The sequence below is a fragment of the Gnatocerus cornutus genome, chromosome 7 (genome assembly GCF_029298725.1).
Source record: "Gnatocerus cornutus isolate USDA-ARS CGAHR chromosome 7, icGnaCorn1.1, whole genome shotgun sequence".
NCBI classification, from domain to species: domain Eukaryota; kingdom Metazoa; phylum Arthropoda; class Insecta; order Coleoptera; family Tenebrionidae; genus Gnatocerus; species Gnatocerus cornutus.
Window position 1 is genome coordinate 10,362,726 of NC_142239.1, and position 23,172 is coordinate 10,385,897.

General features: G+C 38.9%; 2 protein-coding genes across 11 annotated transcripts; both read right to left on the reverse strand.

The window, feature by feature from the left end:
* Positions 1–1,014: 1,014 nt before the first annotated feature.
* Positions 1,015–22,896, reverse strand: br (broad-complex core protein). 10 transcript variants are annotated; one of them, XR_015770460.1, is made up of 7 exons: positions 22,650–22,895; positions 13,395–13,596; positions 12,448–12,636; positions 10,192–10,927; positions 7,932–8,000; positions 1,563–1,856; positions 1,323–1,412 (listed from the first exon to the last, which is right to left on the reverse strand). XR_015770460.1 is itself a non-coding variant. In XM_088041822.1 (6 exons), exons 2-6 carry the CDS (start codon positions 13,578–13,580, stop codon positions 1,114–1,116), a joined length of 1,479 nt encoding a protein of 492 aa, XP_087897948.1. In that variant the 5' UTR covers positions 13,581–13,596; positions 22,650–22,896; the 3' UTR covers positions 1,015–1,113. The 10 variants fall into 10 exon arrangements, 8 of the variants coding, with proteins under 8 accessions (XP_087897948.1, XP_087897951.1, XP_087897949.1 ...); XR_015770461.1 differs by having other exon boundaries at positions 7,932–7,985; positions 22,650–22,894; XM_088041822.1 differs by lacking the exon at positions 1,563–1,856 and having other exon boundaries at positions 1,015–1,412; positions 22,650–22,896.
* Positions 7,105–7,638, reverse strand: LOC148170858 (uncharacterized). The gene is made up of 3 exons (XM_088041164.1): positions 7,586–7,638; positions 7,423–7,516; positions 7,105–7,381 (listed from the first exon to the last, which is right to left on the reverse strand). The coding sequence occupies exons 1-3, from the start codon at positions 7,636–7,638 to the stop codon at positions 7,118–7,120; spliced, it is 411 nt and encodes a 136-aa protein (XP_087897290.1). The 3' UTR covers positions 7,105–7,117.
* Positions 22,897–23,172: the final 276 nt, after the last annotated feature.

Genomic DNA, 23,172 nt, shown 5'->3' on the forward strand with positions numbered 1-23,172 from the left:
CAAACGAAACAAATAAATAATCATTTTTTAACCTAATCAGACAATTTATCTTTTTTTTTCTTTTAGTCACAGCACTAAATATACAGTCAAATGTATGCAAACGGTTGCCGAAACGCGTCACCGTGCCTTAATCAGATCAAAAAACCGAAAATAGATTCCATTCAAAGACCACTCGTTTGTCGGCGCAACGAAAAACTTAACAAAAATTCGCTAATAACACATTTTCGTATTCCTAAGTGAAAAAGAGTCGCTGCGCGAAACCAGTGGACTTTCAACGAAGCATACAGACAACCAATCTCACTTGAAACATTACAGTTAATACATAACTATCATTATCATAATGTAAAAAAAAAACAAACAAATGCAATAATAAAGATTGGCACATTATTTACAACAATTGAACCCTGGAAAGATATGTAAATTTGTGATAAACTCACAGCTAACCTGTACCTAGTTTTCAACCAACTCTAACTAGTAGCACAAGTTAAAATTATCGTAACATAAATACATACAGGTCAACACGAATTGTTTCTTAAACTTTTTGTAGATTTTTTTTTGATATCCACTACATCATTCAAATCACAATGAGCAAAATCGCGCCCCGCATATGCATCAGTTACTGGGCAAGAAAGCGAATTTCCAAGCAGTTATTGCGACTCTTTGAATCTTTGGAAATTGGCCCTGATGGTGCTTGATGGATATGCGAGCGTCGATGGTCGAAGGTTTGATAATAACGATGTGATTATGTTTTGGGAAAGAGAATGTAACTGAGAATCACAGTAACACTGGGAATGTCTCGCATTTTTGATGGGCAGATCACGATACACACACAGAGACGTACACACAGAACCATGTATGTGAATTGACGCACGCATTTCGGGGGTGGTGGTGGAGGTGGTTGGCTGCACTTTTTTCCATTTGATATGGCAGAGATATGTCGAGGAAGGAAGGAAGGTGTGTAAATATGAATATCTGTTTGTTTCTTATAGAGGCGTATAAAAACTAGATTTGTGGCTCTGATGTCAACGACGGCTGTAAAGATACATACTTCTGGGTGATTTGTACTTGTGGTTCGAGTTAGGCCAGCGGTAGTCGATTGGGGTCGGCGGCGGCTCACTGGAGGCGCGGCGGCGGCGGTGTGCCGAGGACGCTCTTGATGGCCGTGGTTTTGAGCAGACGTTTGAGCATGCCGCTAGAGCCCCGATGTTGGAGGCTCTTGTGCGTCGTGAGCGAGTTCTTGGTGCGATATCGGCGATGGCAGAACTCGCAGACGTAGAGCGTGTCGGACTGCTCGTGCTTGTCCTGGAAATGGCGCTTGAGCGAGTAGTAGCAGCTGAAGGTGCGCCGGCAGTAGGGGCACTCCTGGGGCTCGTTGATGCCTCCGGACGTCGGCGGCGGCATTCGCACCGCGCCTGCAACAGCCAGGGTACAGACACAGGGCTCGAGGCGGGGCCCCGGCCCCGGCGGCGGCGCATGCAGGCTCGCAAGCGGCAGCACAACTCATTACTACACAGACAGCGGCAGCACAAGCGGGGTGGGGGCTATGGTTGGTTGGTGTGTACCTGGGAGGGTGGTGGTGGTGGTGGTGGTGGTGGTGTTGGTGGCCGGACGGCGGCACAGCGGGGCGTGCGGTGGCTAAAAGAACTTAATGTCGATGTCCCCCGGCCGCGACTTGTGGTATGTATAGATGTGCGTCATCAGCGAGTTCCGGGAGCAGTACACGCGCTCGCAGATGACGCAGCGGTACTCTTCCTGCCGCTCGGCGTGCTTGTCGGCGATGTGCCGCTTCAGGGACGCCTTTGAGCACAGCACCTTACCGCACAGCTGGCACGTGAACACCTTCTTGGGCGACGCCCCTGCAACAGCAAAACCAAGCTCGCTCTGGTCTGGTCCGCGCGTGTTGCCACCAGCAGACACACGGTCTCTACGGCCTCTCTTTAGTCTTTACCACGGACGGCCCCTATTAGCTAATCATCATCATCTGTCTGATCGCACACTCGCGATCTGCCCACGCGAACTCAGTATTACTGCTCGCAGCCACAACACACACTCTCATCCGACGTCTTTCTCTTACCGCCAGCTGCTCCGCCGCGACCCTCGACTGGGGGGCGTCCAAGACACCACAAGCCCCGCTGCTGCTGGTAGCTGCTGCTGCCGTGGACGCCCACCGCTACCGCTGTCCCACAAACTAAACGCAACCAAATTTTTTACCACCCGATGGCGTCTTTTCCATGCGTGGTTCGTTCATCGATGACCAAGTGTGCGGACGAAGGGGGCGCGGCGGGGTCAATTACATAAGAAAAAGTCTCCTGGTGGCAACACTCTCGTGTTGGGAGGGTTTTTTGGTAAACACAAACATATACGGGGGAATGAAGGCATCTCTAAACAAGCAAAATAAAACCCAAGCTGCTTTTGCAAATTGTAAAAATATATTTAAACATAAATAAAGGTTATACAACAGTACATAAAATATGATAAATATTGCATCAAACAACATGAACATGCGTAAATGCAAAAAAAAAGAAAAAAAGTGATTTCGTTACTACACAGGACCAATTAAAAACGTTACAATAATTCAGGGGTTGCCAATCTTTCTTACCAAAAAAATCAGTCAAAAATATATCATCAGTCTTAAAAAATACCGCAAAATAAACTAATTTCAGTCTTTCAAAAACTAAGTCCTGTCTCTCAGTACAACAATAAATTTGTTAAATACAAACTACGCTCCGCGTTGGGCCAGAGCATGAATAAAAAAAAAAGTTAATAGATAAATAAACATATATTATTCTATATTTTTTAAATATGTATATTATATAAATGGAAGAATTCCCTTTCACCGATTATAATATAAAAAGGCTTTGATTCATTCAATGAACAACTTCTTATTACTGCATCTCCACGTTACAGTTACTAAATAAACTTTAGAATTACGTCAACAAAAAAATATCACAGAGCCAAAACATATAACCGAAATAACGTAACGGGGGCGAAGACTTCAGTAACAAGTCACAAAAATAATGGAGAGAAAAACTAACGCCGTCCCCTAAGTATTTGCACATAGTTGCCAGACCGATCTCCATTATTTGAGTTTAAAAATAGCAAGTCTAAAAAAAAGTGTATCTCGTCCTACTAGTTGTTACCATTACAGAAACGTGTCTCTAAGTTAACTCTTAATGAAATATATTATATGCACTTGATGGACAGCTTGACGGAACAAGACTTGTAACGCAGCGGGGGCTTAACATAGGTGATGACTGTCTTTCTGTTAGTTAAAAAGCGGCTCCGACCTCATTTGGGTCTTCGATGATAAATACTGCGATGATTGTTTAAAGAATTGAGCGTCCGAAACACTTTCTGACAGAGATTGCACACGGCGTTGTTGAGCGGCTGAAGATGCTGTTGTTCCCTGTGCCTTTTCAGTGTCAGTTTGGTGCTGAGCAGCTTCCCGCAGACCTCACAGCGATGGGTGGCAATCAGTGGAAGTGGAAGACTGAACCTTCTAGCTGCCACCGAGAACAACACAACACCGAATTAGGCCCCCGCTCAAAAGTCAAGCAAGTCTTATTATTAACGAATTAAAACCCACAAGGGGGCGAGAACCCCGTCTATCGGCTCGATTTTTCCTCTCTCTAAGCATATTTATACAGAAAAGCAAGCTGTTCACTTATCCAGGAGATTGGCGAGGCAGTTCAAGGGTAGAACAACACAAACGCTTGTTAGAAGGTGGTTGTTTCACCCTTAAATAGCGCCGATCGTGGATGTTAATAGTCAAACAATTTGTACGTTGTCTCAAGAAAAAATGTATGAATTATGAACGAACAAGTCTTTTTTGTGTGGTTATGGTCATAGATAGAACGAGTGCGGCGCCATCATATCTTCCGTTTTGATATTTTTAACGTTCCTATGGTAAATGCTCTTGTGATTTCTCAGTGAGTTTAGACTGCTGTATACTCTCTTGCAAATGTTGCAGACTGGCTCCCGGGAGGGACGCATGTGCACATTCTGTATGTGCCTCTTCAGTCTCGTCAGGGAGGACAGACTTTTGTTGCAGGGTTGACATCGGAACTCGTCCACACCACCTGGCGGCAGAAAAGGGGCCCCATTAGCCTCTCTCAGCCGCTCTTAAAAGCTTATATACACGCGCTCAGCTACTTCTAATCTAGGCATTTCACGCTCTCGCCAACCGAAAGTACTTTTCTTATCTATGTACAACGACGCGGTCACCTTGCAAAGCGCCATCTACTCCACCAAAATCACGACTTTAAGTTTCGGTAGTTGGCTTAAACAATCAAAACAAGCAAAACAAAATGGCTACGAACTGAAGGAAAATCAAAAGAAACATTTAAACCAACTACTTGATTTTTTCGCCACTACTAAATGATGCTTTTTACTGGCCCAAAGTGTCCATCCTGTGCAGACTCTGGTTTGTGTCGTTTTAAACCACTAATAAGTGAATTCTTTTGTTGAAAACTTTTGGCATGTTGCGCTAGTAAGTAGATGGCAAAGGCAATCAATTACAAGACCTCGTCACAATTTTATGACACCTATAATAAGTCATCTACTTCTACTGTTTAATAGCGTCGATTTTAAGACGAGTCCTATCAATTTCACTGAAATCGGACTCTAATTGATGATGTATTTCTGTTACATCGAACATTCAAACGACATTTACGCATGCAATAATTTGGTTATTATTAGCTCTAAAATCACTACTAAAATACATATTTTCGATTATACGGCATTTTTCCTGCAGAGACTTTATCGATTTACAAAGGATTTGAAAGAGATAAGTTAGATACCTGCAATAGGTACATGTCAATTGTGATTAATAGATGGCGCCACAAGCAATTGACAAGTTTTTAGTAATCGAAAAACACCGCGTTTCAAAATGATTTTCATCTAAAGTCCGTTTTTTTATTAAAAACTACCAACACCGCACTCTCCCACCACTTTACAACCGGCAACGTTGTAGATGGTGACTTTTTGGTGATAAAATCAAATAGGTAGCTGCCTAATTGACAATTTGATTACACAAAACGGCCTTTCAGGCTGTGCCGAGTCTTTTCAGTATTAAATCATTTGATTTGCGATCCAACAGGCTGTAAAAGAAACATTTTTAACGGAAACACTGCGTAATTTTCAGAAATGTCAAAAATTTGACAACTATTTTCTCACCAAAAATCTCCCTAGGCAACGTTGCCGGTTGTAATGCAGGGGAAAATTGCGGTGTTGGTGGTTTAAAAAAAAACGGACTTTAGTCGTCTAGTGATCTTCCACGCGAATTAAAAAATGCTGTTTCTGAAAAATAGTGACAACTGAATCGCTGAAGGGACAAAGCTGACTCAATCTCTGCCCAATTTTGCTTCTTGGTGCTTAAATTTTACCCCTGTTGGCGATTTTGACGTTTGACAAGTGACATTTTTGACAGAAATCCGAACTAGTTCAAACCCAGAATAGTTTTCCAAAAAGATTTTTATCTAGTCGACTAGTGATTTTCCACGCAAATTAAAAAATGTTGCTTCACAAAAGTAACGATTAGAGTTGGTCGGATAACCTCAAAATAATCTACAAAATTGATAACTCGGTCGCTGAAGGAATAAAACTGACTCAATTTCTCTCAAATTTTGCTTTTTGGTGCTTAAATTTCACCCCTGTTGGCGATCTTGACGTTTGACAAGTGACATTATTGACAGAAATCCGAACTTAGTGCGAGAGGCACAACAGGAATTATACAAAGTGTTTATAAATGTTTTTAGCATCAAGGGTGGATACGAAATGTCAAAGAAATTTGCCGCTCATTACAAATTTGGGATTACATTTTTTAATTAACCTTTGTCATTGAGTATAAAAATAATTTTAATACTCAAGGCCTTTGTATAGTTCGTACAGTGAAAGATTGAATGACAGAAAAGTCACTATATCGGAATTAAAAAATACCATACGCGCGAAACTTAAAATTACAAAATAAGCCTACTCACTGTAAACCTAGTTTGCGTAGGAATTTATTGCATTTTGCAGCATAATTTAGCTGCCAACCTATATGTCAACTGTCAAAATCTCCCAATCTCTCACTGGAGATACCTCAATCATCAATCAAAATTGGTTTAGAAAAAAAACCCTTTTAATTGTGGTTTGAAACCTGTAAATAAAAAACTTGGACACAAAACCGTCACTGGAATGTCGTTGACGTAAGTGACATATTAAATAATTTGAAACATAGTTATATTCACTATGAAAACAAAGCGGCAAAATAGTGCATGACAAAAATTCCAATGCTAGAAACATTTATAAACACCTTATATTAAAACTAACTATATCAAAATCATTTTGAAACACGCTGTATAACAAAAAAAGTTACGATTTATTGACTTGCTCTGTTGAACGCCCAATCACAGAGCGGCATTTTAAAAACTCTCTGCAGGAAAAATAACCTTTAGATATTTTCCGAAATTATGAAAAAAACGTTTCAATTTTCCATTGTTGTTCGCCGCTTTAAAATACTAAAATAGAAAAACAGAAATGCGGTTTAATACGAAAGTTGTTTGGTAATTTTCTAAGACTTAATGACAGGAACTGAATATTTTTATTGTAACTAATTGGGATCTGATTCGGCTAAAGAACTCGTACGCGAATTTTTTACAGGGTGGTAACAGAAAAAATAGGGCCCAAGCAATCATGAAAACACCTAAATTGTCAATCAAACGTGCACTAAACCCCCGAAAACCCCCCATAAGTAGAAATTCTTTAACGATAATTCTATTTGAACTCTGAATAAATGGCGCTTCACTGCTCGATAGAAAATTGACAAATCGAATTAGACTGGCGGTTTAAAAATAACTCACACATTCATTCACACGTCCTTTCTCTCTACCCCCAAAGCCGTCAAATTTCCAGTCGATTTTTTCTTATGCTGCGTGCGTTAATTCCTAGTTTCGTATTCTTCAATTTCGCAAAGAATATCTCTAACCTGCGTCAACGTCTCGCTCTCGGAAGTGTTGAGTGGCGTGCGCCCCCATGATCAGAACCATCAAACTTCAATTGACCAACGAAATGAACGAAAAAATAATTGGAAAAAGAGTCAACTAGAATTGGATTTTTCTTTGGCACGGGGGCGGTTTTAGCAGCGGCCCTCGACTTTGATCTCGGCTCCTTCCCTGTGATACTGACTGCGATGGCTGATCAGCGAGTTCCGTGATCTGTACGATCTTCCGCATTGGTCGCATTGTAGATTTTGTGGCGTGTAATAGTGCGTGTCAGATAGATGACGTTGTAGGGACCAAAACCGTGAGAAGGTTTTATTGCAAATGTCGCAAAACGCCGTCCTGCCCGGTCTTGCGCCCCCCGACGACTCTGCAACATCGGAGGGGGGCTCAGACCAGGCCTATATTAAAACACAGTGACAACAACAACGAGGGGCGACACTGGCGCCATCTGACCGTGTCGCCCCTGCGTTGATTCGAAAAAAAAAACAAACTCGGATTTTTCAAAGCTCTGGCTTTCCGCTCGTTTTAGTTGGCTTTCCCCAAATTAATAGAAAAAATCAAAATCGCAATGAAAAGATAACAACACAAATCAGACCAGGGACAAATTAACAAAAAAAAAATCAAAGGAAACGAATCCAAAATCAAAAACACACATGTTAAGACATTCCAAACATAAACATTAGTACGGACAAAGAGAACTGCCAAAGTAAAAAGAGACGAGCACGGACAACACGTTTCGGAAGCTCTCTTCATCAGGTTTTGCTTGTGAAAAGAAAGACACTGAAGGCTGATAGCGGTACTTTTTCCAAACAAAACCAAAAACCAAATGAGGCTACCTCAACGCCAGTTGAAGGAACCTCACTGTTGTTTCTTGAATTATCTCTTTCAAAAAAGAAAGAAGAAAAAACAAAAACAACTGGACGAAATAGTGGAAACAACAAATCTTACCTTGTGAAGTGCCCGCCAGACTGTCCGCGTTCGCCTGCAGAGATTGATTTAGACCTGGAAAGAACAACACTTGAGTTTAACGCAGTTAACTAAACAGTCAACTGCCAAGCTCTTTTCACATTTTAGTCATTATTGGGGTTAGTCTGAGTTAGTTGAGCAGTTCACTGTTGTTATAATAAGAAATTAAAAGAAAAGAGAAAAAGCCACACCTCGGGAGCAAGTGCCCACTCGCCAAAAAAAGCCTCACTTTGCGCACTTGCCACGCAAATCAACATTGTAAATAAATCGAATATTATGATTGACATGTAAATTTATTTCTGATAAGTACTGAACTTTGGACAACCTTTCGTATTCCAACCCAAGCGAAAAAATCTGCAAGTTACTAATTATGACATCAAAATTAAAACGGGAATAAAAATCAATCGGCGATTTTCCAAATTGATGTAAACAGAGCACTTAAAAACACATTTCTGTGATTAGCAAAACAAAAAAATTAAATGAAATCCATCGCAGCTCCAACGAAAAATAAAATTTATATTGATCGAAATGAGTTTTACAATTTTTTTCTAAAATCCTAAACTATTCAACGTCCGAAATTAAGATAGCGTTGGCCCCAAAATAAGTTAATTAAATCAATAGAGGCTATTTTTCCTGTAGATAATTTTTCTGGGCGCCAAATTTAAAATGCGGCTCGGTGATTGGTCGACTGTCAAACAAAAACTTTCTCATTTGCCACCAAATTAACTTACTTTGTTATTTTCTGTGCAGATTAGCAGGTATTTCATTATACAGTGACGCCCAAAATGAAGTAGTACAAGGTGTTTATAAATGTTTCTAGCATCAAGGGTGGCTCTGGAATTCCTGCCATCCACTATTTTGCCGCTTTGTTTTCATAGTGAATATATCTGTGTTTAATTACACTTAAAATTTTACTCACGTCAATGACATTTCAGTTACGATTTTGTGTCCAAGTCTTTGATTTTTCAGGTTTTAAACCATAATTTGAACAGTTTTTTTTTCCAAATTAACTTTGCTCTATGATTGAGGTTAACTGCAAATATCAGTTGAAAACTCTAATCCCACATTTGTAATGAGCGGCAAATTTCTTTGACATTTCATAGCCACCCTTGATGCTAGAAACTTTTTCAAACACCTTGTAATTTTCAAGATAGTTACATTCCCTATCAAATCAAAGCGGCAAAATAGTGCACGAACGGAATTCAAGAGCCACCCATGATGATAGAAACATTTATAAAGACCGTGTACTACATCAAAATAATTTTGAAACACGCTGTATAACAAAAACAAGTTACAATTTGGTGGCTCGCTCTGTTGAACGCCCAATCACAGAGCGGTATTTCAAATTTGGAGCCTACAAAAACTCTGCAGGAAAATAACCCTTAGATAAGTTCCAAAATTTCAATTTTGCAGTTGTTCGCCGCATTAAAATTCTAAATTGAAAAAACAGAAATGCAATTTAAGAGATTTTTGCGACGAAGTTGTTTCGTAATTTTCTAAGACTTGGGGCCCGTTTACACAATAATTTAATAATTAAGTTAACCTCGCAACTAATTTGAGGATTGCTGAAATTTGATTGGCGGGAAAACGATCACATGTCACTTTAACATGATAAATATTTAAGCGCGAAATTAAAGATTTAACTTAGATTCTGTAAACCGACCCTTAATGACAAGAACTGAATATTTTTTATTTTTACTAATCGGCTAAAAAACTCGCTCGCAATTGTTAGCAATTTTTTACAGGGTGGTAACAGAAAAAATAGTGCCCAAGCAATACGTATTGAATTGAGCTGTGTAAAATGAGCTTTCATAGTAGGCATAATGATAATTACTGTAGACTTAACAATAACATCAATAAAACAAAAGAAAAAATGATTTACAATTGTAAAGTAAGTATAAAATGCATCTGCAGTCGAGAGAGTGTAGGCACATAATACCCCCCGTAAGTTAATAATTATTAAATGCCTATTATTGGTAGTTATAACAACGTCCTATTAGTAGTTCAAAAGTTAAATTTTAGGCCTTGATTACTTTATTTTGACCGTCACTGTATTAGTGAACTTGACATTTGATTGTGGCGCCATCTATTAACGAAAATTAACATGTATCCGCGACAGGTGCCTAACTTATCGATTGCAAAGTCTACAATTGCTGTATGGACGACTAATAATGAATGATACTTTCTTGGGCATTGAAGGTAGAATAGCAAGAAAGCAAAGGCAAATCTTTTAGGGCCTAACCTCCAAGTCCCGTGGGGTCGGCCGCCAGCGCGGCCATGCTGAAGTTGAAGCTCCCCGCCGCGGTGGCGAACAGTTTGCTCTCCGACGGCGTCAAATACGGCCCGATCGGACTGTCGTGGTCGTCGTGGTCCCCTGCCGAGCTACCAGAATGCGGCCCTTGAGGTAGATTATTAGGCCCATTGTCGTTGGCGGCCTCGCCTGAATCGTTACTATTTTCGTCTTGATTTGTACTACACAGAAGCTCCATAGGTTCGGTCTTCACCTCGTCGTTCAACCGCGAATTGAGCGTCGGCGACGGCGAGCACGGGGAATTCTCTCTGTCCGTGCTCGAAATCCCGTTATTCCCCTCCGTGGAAGGCTCGACCTTGTGCGTCGTCGACGTCGAGTTCATGTTCAAATTGAGCGCGTTGTTCTTCATCGCGCTCGGCGAAAAATCCGCCGGTTGCGTCTGCGGCGGGTGCGTGTGCGATAAGTTCAGTTCGTTATTGTTGTTGTTGCCGATGATGTGATCGGAACGTGGCCTCTTATGGTCGCTGTCCGGGTCTGAGGATATCCGACGCTCGCGGCGGTGCTGCATCGCCGCACGTCGCAGCAGCTGGTTGACGGTGGCGCCGTGGGGCGGCGAGGACGGCGAGGTGAACAGCGCGTCCTCCACTAACTTCTCGGTGAAGCTGGGGTGGTGGTTCGTCGTCGGCGTCGACTGCTGCGAACGCACCAGGCTTTGTACTTGCGCCAGCTGAAACACAAGCGAGTTACTCAAATTGAACGCTAGTGCGTGATATTGGCGGGCGCTCAAGGCTTGATAAGAATGGAATAGTTGCGGGGAAGGTGAAGGTCACGGCAGCGGCACTATTTTACCTTTTTTATCGCAAAAAATTAGTTATTTTATAAATGCCAATTAGTATTGTGATTTCATTCTTGAGTGGTTCATTTCACAAATATAATGCCAACTGCCATTTATTCGGTTTTATGATAACATCAAACCTACATAGTAACAAAATTTTCATATTAAAATTATTATCAGTAATTGTGCTGCAGGTGGCCCAAACAATAAAACAGATCGCTTCTCCATTATTTGCGAAATTTATATTGAAAACGCAAACATTCTTATCAAAGCGTTGGAGGACTCCGAAGGGCAGATTTGTCCCCGGTCAATTCGTCCCCTGCAAATTTGTCCCCGAAAGCTTTATTTACATGCGCTGTAATAATAATAAGAGCATCAACTACACGTATTTGTTTTTCATAATTTATTATCTGCATCAAGAGAATTGTAGCTAATAATATTAATTTGTTTTTTGACATCGTGACAGTTCAAACAACCAGTATTTATTTTATTAATATTGCAGAAAACTAATGCGCTCATTTAAAGTTACTTTTTAGACGTTCTCTGCATCTCATCATAAAAATGTTGCTCTTAATATACAGGGTGATTTTGAAATAGAGGCGGAAAAAATCCATTACAGCTTATTGCAAATGAAGGAAGTAGGCAGGTTCCGTTTTTAAAATTTCTGTCCAATTTTAAGCAAAAAAATAAAGAAATTGATTCCAATTTTCATGTTACGCCAATGATTACTAAGGTTACTATGCATAGGTACATTATTAACGAATAAAATGCTCATATCAGTGGCGCCGAGTAAGGTGCGGATTTTGGAATTTTTACCTTTACTTTAGAATTAATAAAAAACACCGAAGCCCTGATTTTTTTCCCGCTATTTCAAAATCACCCTGTATTACGGATTTACTACTTTTATGTAATTTTTTACATTGGCAGACATAGACAGAGTTAAAAGTTAAAAATTTGCAGATGCTTGTTCTTAAAAAAATATATTTTTTTGATGACTGAAAATTATTTTTATTATATTTTATTATATCGTGTGATTCATTAAATTTCCATTCTAGGTAGGCCGTGTATTTTGGACGTGCGTTGACTTCTTGTTCGATAACTAGCAAATCTCGCGAATATTAAGTCGAAACTACTGTAATGGTGTTAATTACGACATGAATTTTTTTCTCAAAGCCTACTGCGAATGGAAATTTAATGAATCACACAATACTTTATTATATTTGATTTTTTAAATTGTAATAAAACGAATTTTCTTAGTAAATAGCTACTTTGCGTTGCATATATCAATTTTAAGTAAAATTTAATTAAAAAAAATAAAGTTAACACCGGAACGAATTAAACCGGGGGCAAATTGCATTGGGGACGAATTGTCGGGGACCAATAGACAGAGGCGAACTGGCCGACTCCTGTACCTGTTCGCGGTCATCCCCGTGTTGTTGGGTGAGCCCGCTGACCCGCAGCACCTCCGCCGTCTTGAGAAACGAAGACAGGGACCTCTGATGCACATTGACTTCTCCGTGATAAATAAATTCGACCAAAGCGTGCAAGTCCGTCCACGCAACATCTTGCAGGACTATCACAGGGTGTTTGCAAGGAGTAGACTGAAAAAAAAAACGAAATTATTAAACTGTTGCGTAACGAATTTTTTCTACAGATAAAATGCATTGCGATAATTTTTATTAGAACTTGGCAATGTTTGTGAGAAAAACGCGATTAGAGGTCAGAGATTAAAAATTCAATGGAGAGATTCAAGTGGACAATTATAGAAATGAGTTATGGAGCTCTGGGGGCTGTTTCTGTAATTTCGTTCGCTTCAAATATCCAATTTCACGGTTCTAGTTCCAATGATTCGAGGTGTTCCCACGTCGTATTTATTATCAAACTGAGTGATATTCAACATGGATTAAAAAATTTCAAATCTTTGTTGGAAAACAGCGACATTTTATTAGTGCGACTCGAAATATAAACTTTATTGCTCCCTTTTAAATGGACGGTATTCACAAAATCGTTACTAAAAACGCTTAAATTTCGCCTTGGCCGTTAAATATGTATGGTGACCTCAATTTGCTGTGCTTTGACTTTTCAATTTTAATCTATTTTTACGTACAAATCAATTCTAGTGGAGCACATTGTCCTGCAACAAGAAAAAGAACCGAGAATTTGTTTGTTTAGTGCAAAAGTATTTTTCTCTGCGTGGTAAACAATCCCGCAGACATAAACAAACGTGAAAAAGTTGCAGTTTTCTCTCGAATTCTTCCACTTTAGTTAAACCTTGATCCACTGATCAAAAGTTACGAAAACAAGTCTATTTTAATTTGATAAAAACTTAAGTAGAGATACGAGTTTTGGGGTGACTTACCTTAAGTAATTCCCGAAAATACGGACTGCAAGCCGATAAAACTACACGATGCGCCTTTAAACTTTTTCCATCGCATGCTAACGTGACGTCGACGAAGTCTTCATCATCCCGGAGATTCTCGAAAGCTGATGTGATGCTGCTTTGGTAATTGTTCCACCGCAGACAGAAATGTTGTGTATCTACCATCGTAATCAATATTCACCTGCAAACAAAAAAAAATTTAGTGGGCCCCCACGTTTTTGAGGTTAGAATTCCGCAGGGGTGACTCTGGGGGTTGTGGACTTACGTGCACCATAATATCCGGCATTGTAAGTGATAATTGCAAGATTATGAGTTTATGGGGGTTTACGGGGCCGAGATAAGTTCTATAAATAATGAGATGAATAAACAGAGAAATGTCAAAGAAAAAAATTCGCGCAAAAAAACACAGATGGGGTATTTGCAGAGATCGCTAAGATCGGTTTGCGTCTCGGCTCAATCATTAAAAAGTAAATTACATAAAAAAATTTGATTGGATAGTGTACAGTGGGGGTGGGGAGAGCAAAACATGGCCATCGGCAAAAAATACGCGGAAAGGGAAAGCGCCGGAAACGGGATGCGCCGCGACGACCGGCGTCGGTCAGGGACGACTGTGTTTTGTTAAGTGTGATGATGGAAAAAAAATCGCCGACGAGAAAAATGGGATTTTTGACAGAAGTCGTCGGCGACTTGATTTAACAAAGTTTTCCCCCCCAAGGGTAGTTTGTATTTTTTTCGAATTTTTTACCTGTATGGATCAGTTGCGGTCATTTATGTTTATTTTCGTGTTTTTTTTCGGCGAATCCATTTTTTCCTCCTCACATGGACATTTTCGCGACTGTGCGTCGCGATGCACAGATGTCAGAAGCGTCTTCCAAGGCACACTAGACCGCCAAATACGAAACTGAACTGTCTTGTTATCACACAACACAGGGCCGACGTCAGTACGTCACGACATTCGGGCGAATATTAAAAATTCAAGCGCGCAAAAAATGACGGGCCGCTTATTCTTTATTGGGACATGGCTATGAGACATCTGCTGTAATAAGCCGGCACTAAAAAATAGTGCGTGCCCGCCTACCCCTCCCGCGACGAATGAAAATGCGCAGAATAACGAGTACAGGCCCGCAATTAAAAATGTCAAAATAAAAAAATCGAACCGTACCAAATCTGCGCCCTGCATCACCTCCGACTCGACTATTTTACAACATTTTCCTCGTTTCAACAATGACCGGATTTTTCCGGACGGACCTTCGCACACCTTGCAAGACATGAATTTTCGATTTTTTTCGCCGCCGACTCGCTCCCGATAAGAAAAGATCAAAACTGCATTTTCCCGGACAATCGACATGGGCGGCTCGTCGCGACAGACCCGGACTTTCCCCTACGGATTTTGCGACAAATAGCAACAAAATAGGAGAGTTGGACTGATAACGCTGCGTTTTCGTTTATTCGCTGATAATTTTTATCTTATTAACTTACGAAAAAAGTTTACAGCGTAATCTAGTTACCATTGACCTAGCTCAATTTTGTTTTAAACAAATAAATGATAGCGCGATACAAGGTTTGCGATGCGCGCATTTAACAACAAACAATTTTACTAATTCGGGACTAAACTCACCCATTTTTAATGCGAAAAACATTTTTTTCGACGCACTGTCGCGCTAAATGCATTAGATTTTCGCCATCATCGGACGATAAAACCAATAATAGACAGATATCTAGATAAGATTAAATTATTACCAAAAATCGAACGATCTCCACCTCTTTTTTTATTTTTTTGCGCTAATTTTAGACTTTGCACTTTTTTTAGCCCATTATTGCAGGTCAGGCTTCGTGCCAACTAGCAAAAATAGGTTCATTTGTCCGAAAACAGTCATCCTGACTTGGACTTTTCCGAGCGAAAATTAATTTCTCTCATTAAGGCGGTTTGATACGATCACCTTTTATTCGTAAAAATTTGAGAATTTTTCTATCAAATTGACGTTTAAGATTTGTCACAAAATTTTCTGTTCGCTAACCTCCAAAATCAGCGGTTTGGTGGTTTATTCTCTTCATTTTAATATAAATTTAAAATAAATAAAATATAATTTTTTTTAATTTTTTTGCGAAAATATTTTCTCCCATTTTTTATACATATTTGTTTGAATATATTTTTTATACGTAAAAATTTGAGAAAAAACGTGATCGTGTCAAGTAGCCCTTATCCATAATTAATTATATTTAATTTTTTTCAATGGAAATATCGTAAAGTATGGAAATTTCAACGTATGTATTTTACTACAGTAGCATTGTTTTAAAAATAAACTTAAGTTAATCAACCCACATTTCAATTGGTGTCATTGCACTTTTATTTTCACACAGCCCGATAAATATGGATACGACAGATTCTAAAAGTTCTAAAATTTGACGTCAAACTTGTTTTGACTTTTGCAACATCCCGATTTTGATCGCACAATTGACGTTGCTTGCGTCCTTTGAAAACAAACAAAGTAAAATTTTAAAGGCGAAGAATGAAACACACAAAAGGTGTCACCCAGATTTTGCATAAACCGTTCCGGAAATTGTTTATCTAATAACCACAGAATAACTATTTTATTATTCACCGGCTTTAAATCGCTGTCTGCTGATTATAAATTTATTTCATTCTTTCTGATAGAACTAGATATGGTTCGCAGAACTACGCGCTCTTCGCAGAATCGCATTCAGTTTAAACTAGTTCCAAGTAACTGAAATCTACGAAACTTATTGTAGACAAGCAAAGGATTTGTTTAGTTTACTAAAATAGGCCGAATTGGATTAATTTCGCACTAAGCTGCATTAAATCTAATGCGAAGTTAGTTGTAACCGGACTAGAGCAAATCAGGCAAAAATTAATCCCTGATTAGATTAGAAATTTGATTGCAGTTGATTTAGGTTGCAAATCTCACCCAAGGTCACAAACTGGGGTACAAAAGACGATCGCCGAAGTTTTGGTGGAATTTAATTTGTTGGTTACCGTTTAAAAACAGCAGCAATTCACTTCACTTGGAGCCCGCAATAATTAATTACGCGTCTTGATGCACAGAAATTTTCACGTCAAAATTGTCAAATGTTAAACTTTGTCTTCTTAAAATTTCCAAAGTTCGTCAAAACCTTAAATAAATAAATATCTGTCAAAATGGAGTCTTTAAGTATCAAGTAGCAGTGTTTTGATCATTTTTGGTCATGTGGCTATAGGTTTTTTAATATTAGGTTATGTCAAACTGGTTATTAAATTAGGTTGTCAAATTTTTGGTGTTCTGAATATTTTTTTTATCTGTCAATCTAGTAAAAAATAGTGTGCGCAACTTTATTGAAAGCCAGTGTAAATTGTGATTCACAAAATGTTTATTTCGCGTAGGCCATGATGCAGAGAGACAAACATACTTTGACAGTTATTTTTTTATTTAGAGTTGGAATCTTGATTAGTTTTGAAAATTTTGAGAATTTGAGGTTGGCATTTTTGTCCCCCAGAATTTGACATTTCCCATTTTGACATGAAATTTGGTGTGTATCCAGTTTACGCAGTTAATTAGTGTGTGCTCTTGAAAATGTACGAAATAAAGTGAAATTCCCCTAAAAACGGTAAGAAACAAATTGAATTTTGGCACAGGACTGCTTACACGATTGTCTTTTGTACCCTAAAACCACACTCACACAACACCGCTGTTGCAACATTTGCAATAGGACCGATTTACACGATAAAAATTTCAAAGTTTGTGACCTTGGGTGGACATTTGCGACTCCAATAAACTGCAGTTGGTTCAGGTTGCAAACGTTCACTTTGACACTATTTTTAATCAAAGTTGGACTCCTGATTAGTTTTGGAAACATTAAGATGACAAGGTTGGCGTAATTGTCCCCCAGAGTTTGACATTTGCCGTTTTGACACGAAATTTGCTGTGCATCATGATTGCGTTGTTAATTAGTTGTTCCAAATAAAATGAGATTCCCCTAAAATGCGACTGCTGTCTAAAACCGGTAAGAAACAAATTGAATTTTGACACAGAACGGCTTACTCGATCGTCTGTTGCAAATGTTGCAACAGGAACGAATTACAAGATAAAACTTTGAAATTTGCGACCTGTAGTTGGTTTAGGTTTGCAAAGGTTAACTTTGACAGCATTTTTTTTTAATTTAAAGTTGGAATGTTGCTTAGTTTTGGAAATATTGGGATGACAAGGTTGGCCTTAGTGCCCCCTAAAGTTTGACATTTGCCGTTTCGACACGAAATGAATTGATTTTAATTAGCGCGTGTTCATAAAGATGCTGTCTAAAAACAGTAAGAAACAAATGGAATTTTGACAGAACGATCGTCTTTTGTACCCGAAAACCCAACTTACATCGCTGCAACATTTTGCAACAGGGACGAATTACACGATAAAAATTTCAAAATTTGATATTTGCAACTGTAGTTTATAACATAACCTGATTTTTTTAATGAAAATGACGCGAATAAGAGGAAATGTTGAAATTGAAAATAATTCAAATGTCAAAGTAGTGTAAATTTTTTGTCAAAGCCCACCCTAAACAAAAATTTCGTGTATTCCACCTTAGGTAGATAAACGAACAATGGATGCATTGTAATGAAACACTAATTACAACAATAAAAATTCAATTGGTGCTATGAATCCGCCCAAAACTTTAATGAGAGTGAGTTGAAAATTTGTCGGAAATGTCGAAGTATCTTCGGAACGTCAAATAGTCGATCCCCTCGTTTGCAACCCTGTCACGTGATCACGTGTCAAATTCCCCCCGTTTTAACGTAACGCATCCATGTAACCGTTTTCATCCGCGATGCTCATTTATCATCGGTTACACCATCATCAAACGTCAAACCTGTCAAACCAGCAATTAGAATGTAACTCGCCGCAATTGAAACCACACGACTGTTGCAGAGTAACTCGTGTGGGTGGTGCGATGGGCCGTAAAAATAGTATCGATCCCTTGATCTATGATCAGAGCTGGCAATTTTTAATTGTCGCCGCCTATGCTAATGAGGGCTCCCTCGACCTCCCTTCCAATTTACCCCAAAAAATCATTACATTCTTCGCGGGTAGAGGTTATTGCGTTGCGCATGAACATTTTAATTCTCATAGAATAAATATACAGTTGTGTGAATCAGCTATTTTTCCCGTTTCGTTTCGCCGGGCCATATTTTATTGATTTTATAATCAATACCGCAATAAAACCTGCAATGTTTTCATCTTTATTTCCAGCATCCCTGTTTGTATCCGCACTCCCCCTCCCCGTGTCTGTTTACTTCTACCTGAATCTACCCCTGTAGTTAGGGAAAAAACACCACGCGACTTATTTTAATACATCGCTCGCGCACAATACGCCCAGGAGTCAGCAGCCTCTTAGAACTCCTAGACCTCGCTCTCGACTTATCAAACTAATAATAAATATTTGGATTATTTTTATCGCTGATAAAATTTCGTGTCGATGCAACGTTTAGTCTGGCAGATAAGACCAGAACATGAGACTTTTTCAACTTGCAGAAATTTGAATAGCCGGCAGGAATTACACCAGCAGGAAATTTTATAGACGAATCGATAGATGAGGCTTAAAAACGTGACGTCTTGAACTGGAAACGTCGCGGTTTCCGGGACTCGGCCAAGACGGATTCCGGAGCGCCGGAAAAATTACTACGTCTTGGAACAAACCACCTTCATGACGCCGAAATTATATATGCGTAATCGAGCGCTTTATCTTTTCCACAAAATTGATAAAACGAATTAAAATATTGCATGATAAGTACTTTCAACTGTAAAGTCGAACATTCTGCACATATGTACAAGTGCCACAATTGTGTACGCAGTACGAAAAACGCAATTTGATTAAAAATCTAAGGGGGTTAAAAACGAGTTTTTTTTGGATCGATTTTTTAAAAGCTCGTACAAAACTACATTCGCGGACGGATTCTGAATAATTAAATCAAATTTTATAGGACGCTTCCAATTAAAAAATCGTCAATGATTTTTGGGAATTTTAAATTGTTGCTAACACTAATAAGGCCTGAGCAACAAGTGATGTGAGTCGCGGCAGCTAATCACTGCATTATGTTACTAGGATCTAAAATTATGTTTGTGGTACCTTATTTTTAACGGAATCTTTAATTGCTAATTTCGTAATTAAAATTGATGATACACAGCAAATTTCGTGTCAAAACCGCAAATGTCAAACTCTGGGGGACAATGATGCCAACTTTGTCACCTCAATGTTTCAAACTTTAAATAAAAAATTGCTGTCAAAGTTAACGCTTGCAACCTAAACCAACTACAGGTCACAAATTTCAATGTTTTTATCTTGTAATTCGTTCCTTTTGCAACATTTCCAACAGCGGTGTTATGTGAGTGTGGTTTTAGGGTACAAAAGACGATCGCGTAAGCAGTTGTGTGCTAAAATTCAATTTTTTTTCTTAGCGGTCTTAGACAGCCGCATTTTAGGGGAATTTTACTTTATCTGGAACAACTAATTAACTACGCAATCTTGACACACTGGAAATTTCGTGTCAAAACGGCAAATGTCAAACTCTGGGGGACAATGATGCCAACCTTGTCATCTCAATGTTTCCAAAACTAATCAAGATTCCAACTTTACATAAAAAAAATGCTGTCAAAGCTAACGTTTGCAACCTAAACCAACTACAGGTCGTAAATTTCAAAGTTTTATCTTGTAATTCGTTCCTGTTGCAACATTTGCAGCAGCGCTGTTAAGTGAGTGTCGTTTTAGGGTACAAAAGACGATCCTGTAAGCCGTTCTGTGCCAAAATTCAATTTGTTTCTTACCGGTTTTAGACATCAGTCGCATTTTAGACGAATTTCATTTTATTTGGAGCAACTAATTAACTACGCAATCTTGATGCACAGCAAATTTCGTGTCAAAACGCCAAATGTCAAACTCTGGGGGACAATCAAGCCAACCTTGCCATCTCAATGTTTCCAAAACTAATCAATAGTCTAACTTTCAATAAAAAAAGAGTGTCAAAGTGAACGTTTGCAACCTGAACCAACTGCAGTTTATTGGAGTCGCAAATGTCCACCCAAGGTCACAAATTTTAAAATTTTTATCGTGTAAATCGGTCTTGTTGCAATTTTTGCAACAGCAGTGTTGTGTGAGTGTTTTTTTAGGGTACAAAAGACGATCGCGTAAGCAGTGTGCTAAAATTCAATTTTTTTTTACCGTTTTTAGGGGATTCAACTTTATTTGGAATATTTTTAAGGGCACACACTAATTAACTACGTAATCTGGATACACACCAAATTTCATGTCAAAATGGGAAATGTCAAATTCTGGAGAACAATGATGCCAACCTCAAAATCTCAAAATTCCCAAAGCTAATCAAGATTCCAACTTTAAATAAACAAATAACTGTCAAAATATATGTTTGTCTCTTTCCTTCATGGCCTACGCGAAATAAATATTTTGTGGATCACAACTTACACTGGGTGTTAATAAATTCGCACACCATTTTTTACTAGATTAAGTTTGCCATCATTTTGACACTGACAGATTAAAAAATTATTCAAAACACCAAAAATTCGATATAACCTAATTTAATAATCAGTTTGACATATCGTAATTTTAGAAAACCCAGAGCTACATGGCCACAAAATTGTCAAAATACTGCCACTTGTTACTTAAAGACTCTATTTTGACAGATATTTCTTTCTTGGAATCTTGATGATTTTTTGCTGGATTGAGTTTGTCTTCATTTTGACACTGCCAGATTCAAAAATTAATCAAAACGTATACGTGGTACAAAAAACGCAATTTGATTAAAAATTTAAGGGGATTAAAAACGAGTTTTTTTTATCGTTTTTTTAAAAGCTCGAACAAAACTACATTTGTGGACGGATTCTGAATAATTAAATCAAACTTTATAGGACACTTCCAATTAAAAAGTCGTCAATGATTTTTTGGGATTTTAATTTGTTGCTAACACATAATAAGACGTGAGCAACAAGTGATGTGAGTCGCGGCAGCTAATGACTGCATTATGTTACTAGGATCTAAAATTACGTTTGTGGTATCTTCTTTTTAACTTCAATTGCTAATTACGTAATTAAAATCGTTTTTATTGCGCCCATGATAAATCCGTCGAAAAATAAATAATTAAGCATAAAATTTCTCTTCAGAGAGCGTCGCTTTTCTCCTGAAAATCGTCTTTATTCTTTCATATAAATACTCCACCGTCTCGTATAGTATTCAATATTGAAATTTGACAAACAATTTTAGAAGAGAAGTCGTACGCCTCTCCGAAAAAACAAACAACATCAAGAATTTAAAGGTTCATTTGAAATTGCGCAGGATGGTGCAACGTCTTGTATAAGTCGATTAATCGTCTTCCTTCAACATTAATGAACTAAAAATTTCCGAAACATCATAATCACCCGCTTTTCTTCCTCGAGACGATTTTATGCAATGTCTTATCAAATTCGAAAATTGGAAAATTGCTTTTCTAATCTCAGCAGGTACAAAAGAACATAAATCACATTTTTGCAATGGATATTTCATTAAATGTGGGCTTTCCTATTTCACATGAAATTGATCGCTTTTATTGATGGGATTTACTAAAGAGAGCCTCTTCATTTTGATAGCTGCGGCGCCTTCAGCGATTTTATTTCCAGCGGATAATTATTGTTTTAATTGTGGCTCCGGATGACTCTTTTAATTGTTCAAAGTTTCGGTTTATGCCAATTCGCCCGGTTTACGATAGTTAAGCCTATTCCACACGCGTCCTTGCGGCTGTTGCATCATCGTCCTTAACTCGCAGGATATTTTCATCCGCGCTCATGGGCTCACCCAGCGACACGTATTTTATTGACTTAATAGAGTTGATGGTTATCTGCCCAAAATTGCAATAAATGCTAGAAGTTTCGACACCTAGTTTTATCGGAGATTGGCGGAATTAAATATAAACAATGATAAGGTTTCGGATACCCTTAAACTGACCTTATCTATGCTGTAAATTGGTTGGGTATGCTGCGGCCTTGGAAGCCGCGAAATTAAAATTTCTGTTTTTATTAAATCGTGATAAGGAGTGCGATTTGGTGCTAAGAAAGATAAGGAAAAGGGGACATCTCATACTTGGTACCGAAAAGTACCGAAAAAACTCGCCAAATTTAGAGACCATATGGTGGAGTTTTTTGGAAAAATTTCGGAAAATGGCGTTGGTAAAATAAAATAAAATGAAATAAAATAAAAACTTACGTGTCGATGAGAAATAAAAGAAAACAATCGCGCGCGTTAGACCGTGGGGGTCATCTCCATAGGCACCAGTCTCCGGAGCTCCAAGTCCATCACCATCCGACAGCACTCACTAGCGTCTAACCCGCCAGATAGTCTAGCAATACTCTAACATCACAATGATGGTCTCAAGTCCCAAAACCCCTAAACTTGCAGGACCACTTTTTATTTGGTTGGCAAATTCATAGCTACCTGTACATTGCAGAGGGGAGGGGCGGCGTGTCGTGCAGGGAGTTTGCATGGTCATACCCCCCTTTCATAGCACGGAGAGCTTGCAGTACAGTTATGCGAAAATCAAGATTTGCAACTCGGCCGCAGTTCGACTCCTTCTTTTGCACATCCGAAATTTGGCGATTTTTTTTACCCTACGCCGGACGAGAGGTTTGCTCTTTGTCTCGCATGGTACGAAATGGGGGGCGATGCGCTTGGATTCGTTGCACTCGTTAGTGAGGATTTTGGGTGTTTTTGGATTTCGGGTTTCATGCAG

Coding starts and splice junctions, on each gene's coding strand:
- LOC148170858 (XM_088041164.1), bottom strand. CDS start 7,638: ATGTGTGTTTTTGATTTTGGATTCGTTTCCTTTGATTTTTTTTTTGTT. Junction 7,517..7,585: donor GATTTTTTTTTTGTTAATTT/GTCCCTGGTCTG, acceptor ATTTGGGGAAAG/CCAACTAAAACGAGCGGAAA. Junction 7,382..7,422: donor GACACGGTCAGATGGCGCCA/GTGTCGCCCCTC, acceptor GTTTTAATATAG/GCCTGGTCTGAGCCCCCCTC.
- br (XM_088041822.1), bottom strand. CDS start 13,580: ATGGTAGATACACAACATTTCTGTCTGCGGTGGAACAATTACCAAAGC. Junction 12,637..13,394: donor ATTTTCGGGAATTACTTAAG/GTAAGTCACCCC, acceptor TTTTTTTTTCAG/TCTACTCCTTGCAAACACCC. Junction 8,001..10,191: donor CGACCCCACGGGACTTGGAG/GTTAGGCCCTAA, acceptor GTTAAACTCAAG/TGTTGTTCTTTCCAGGTCTA.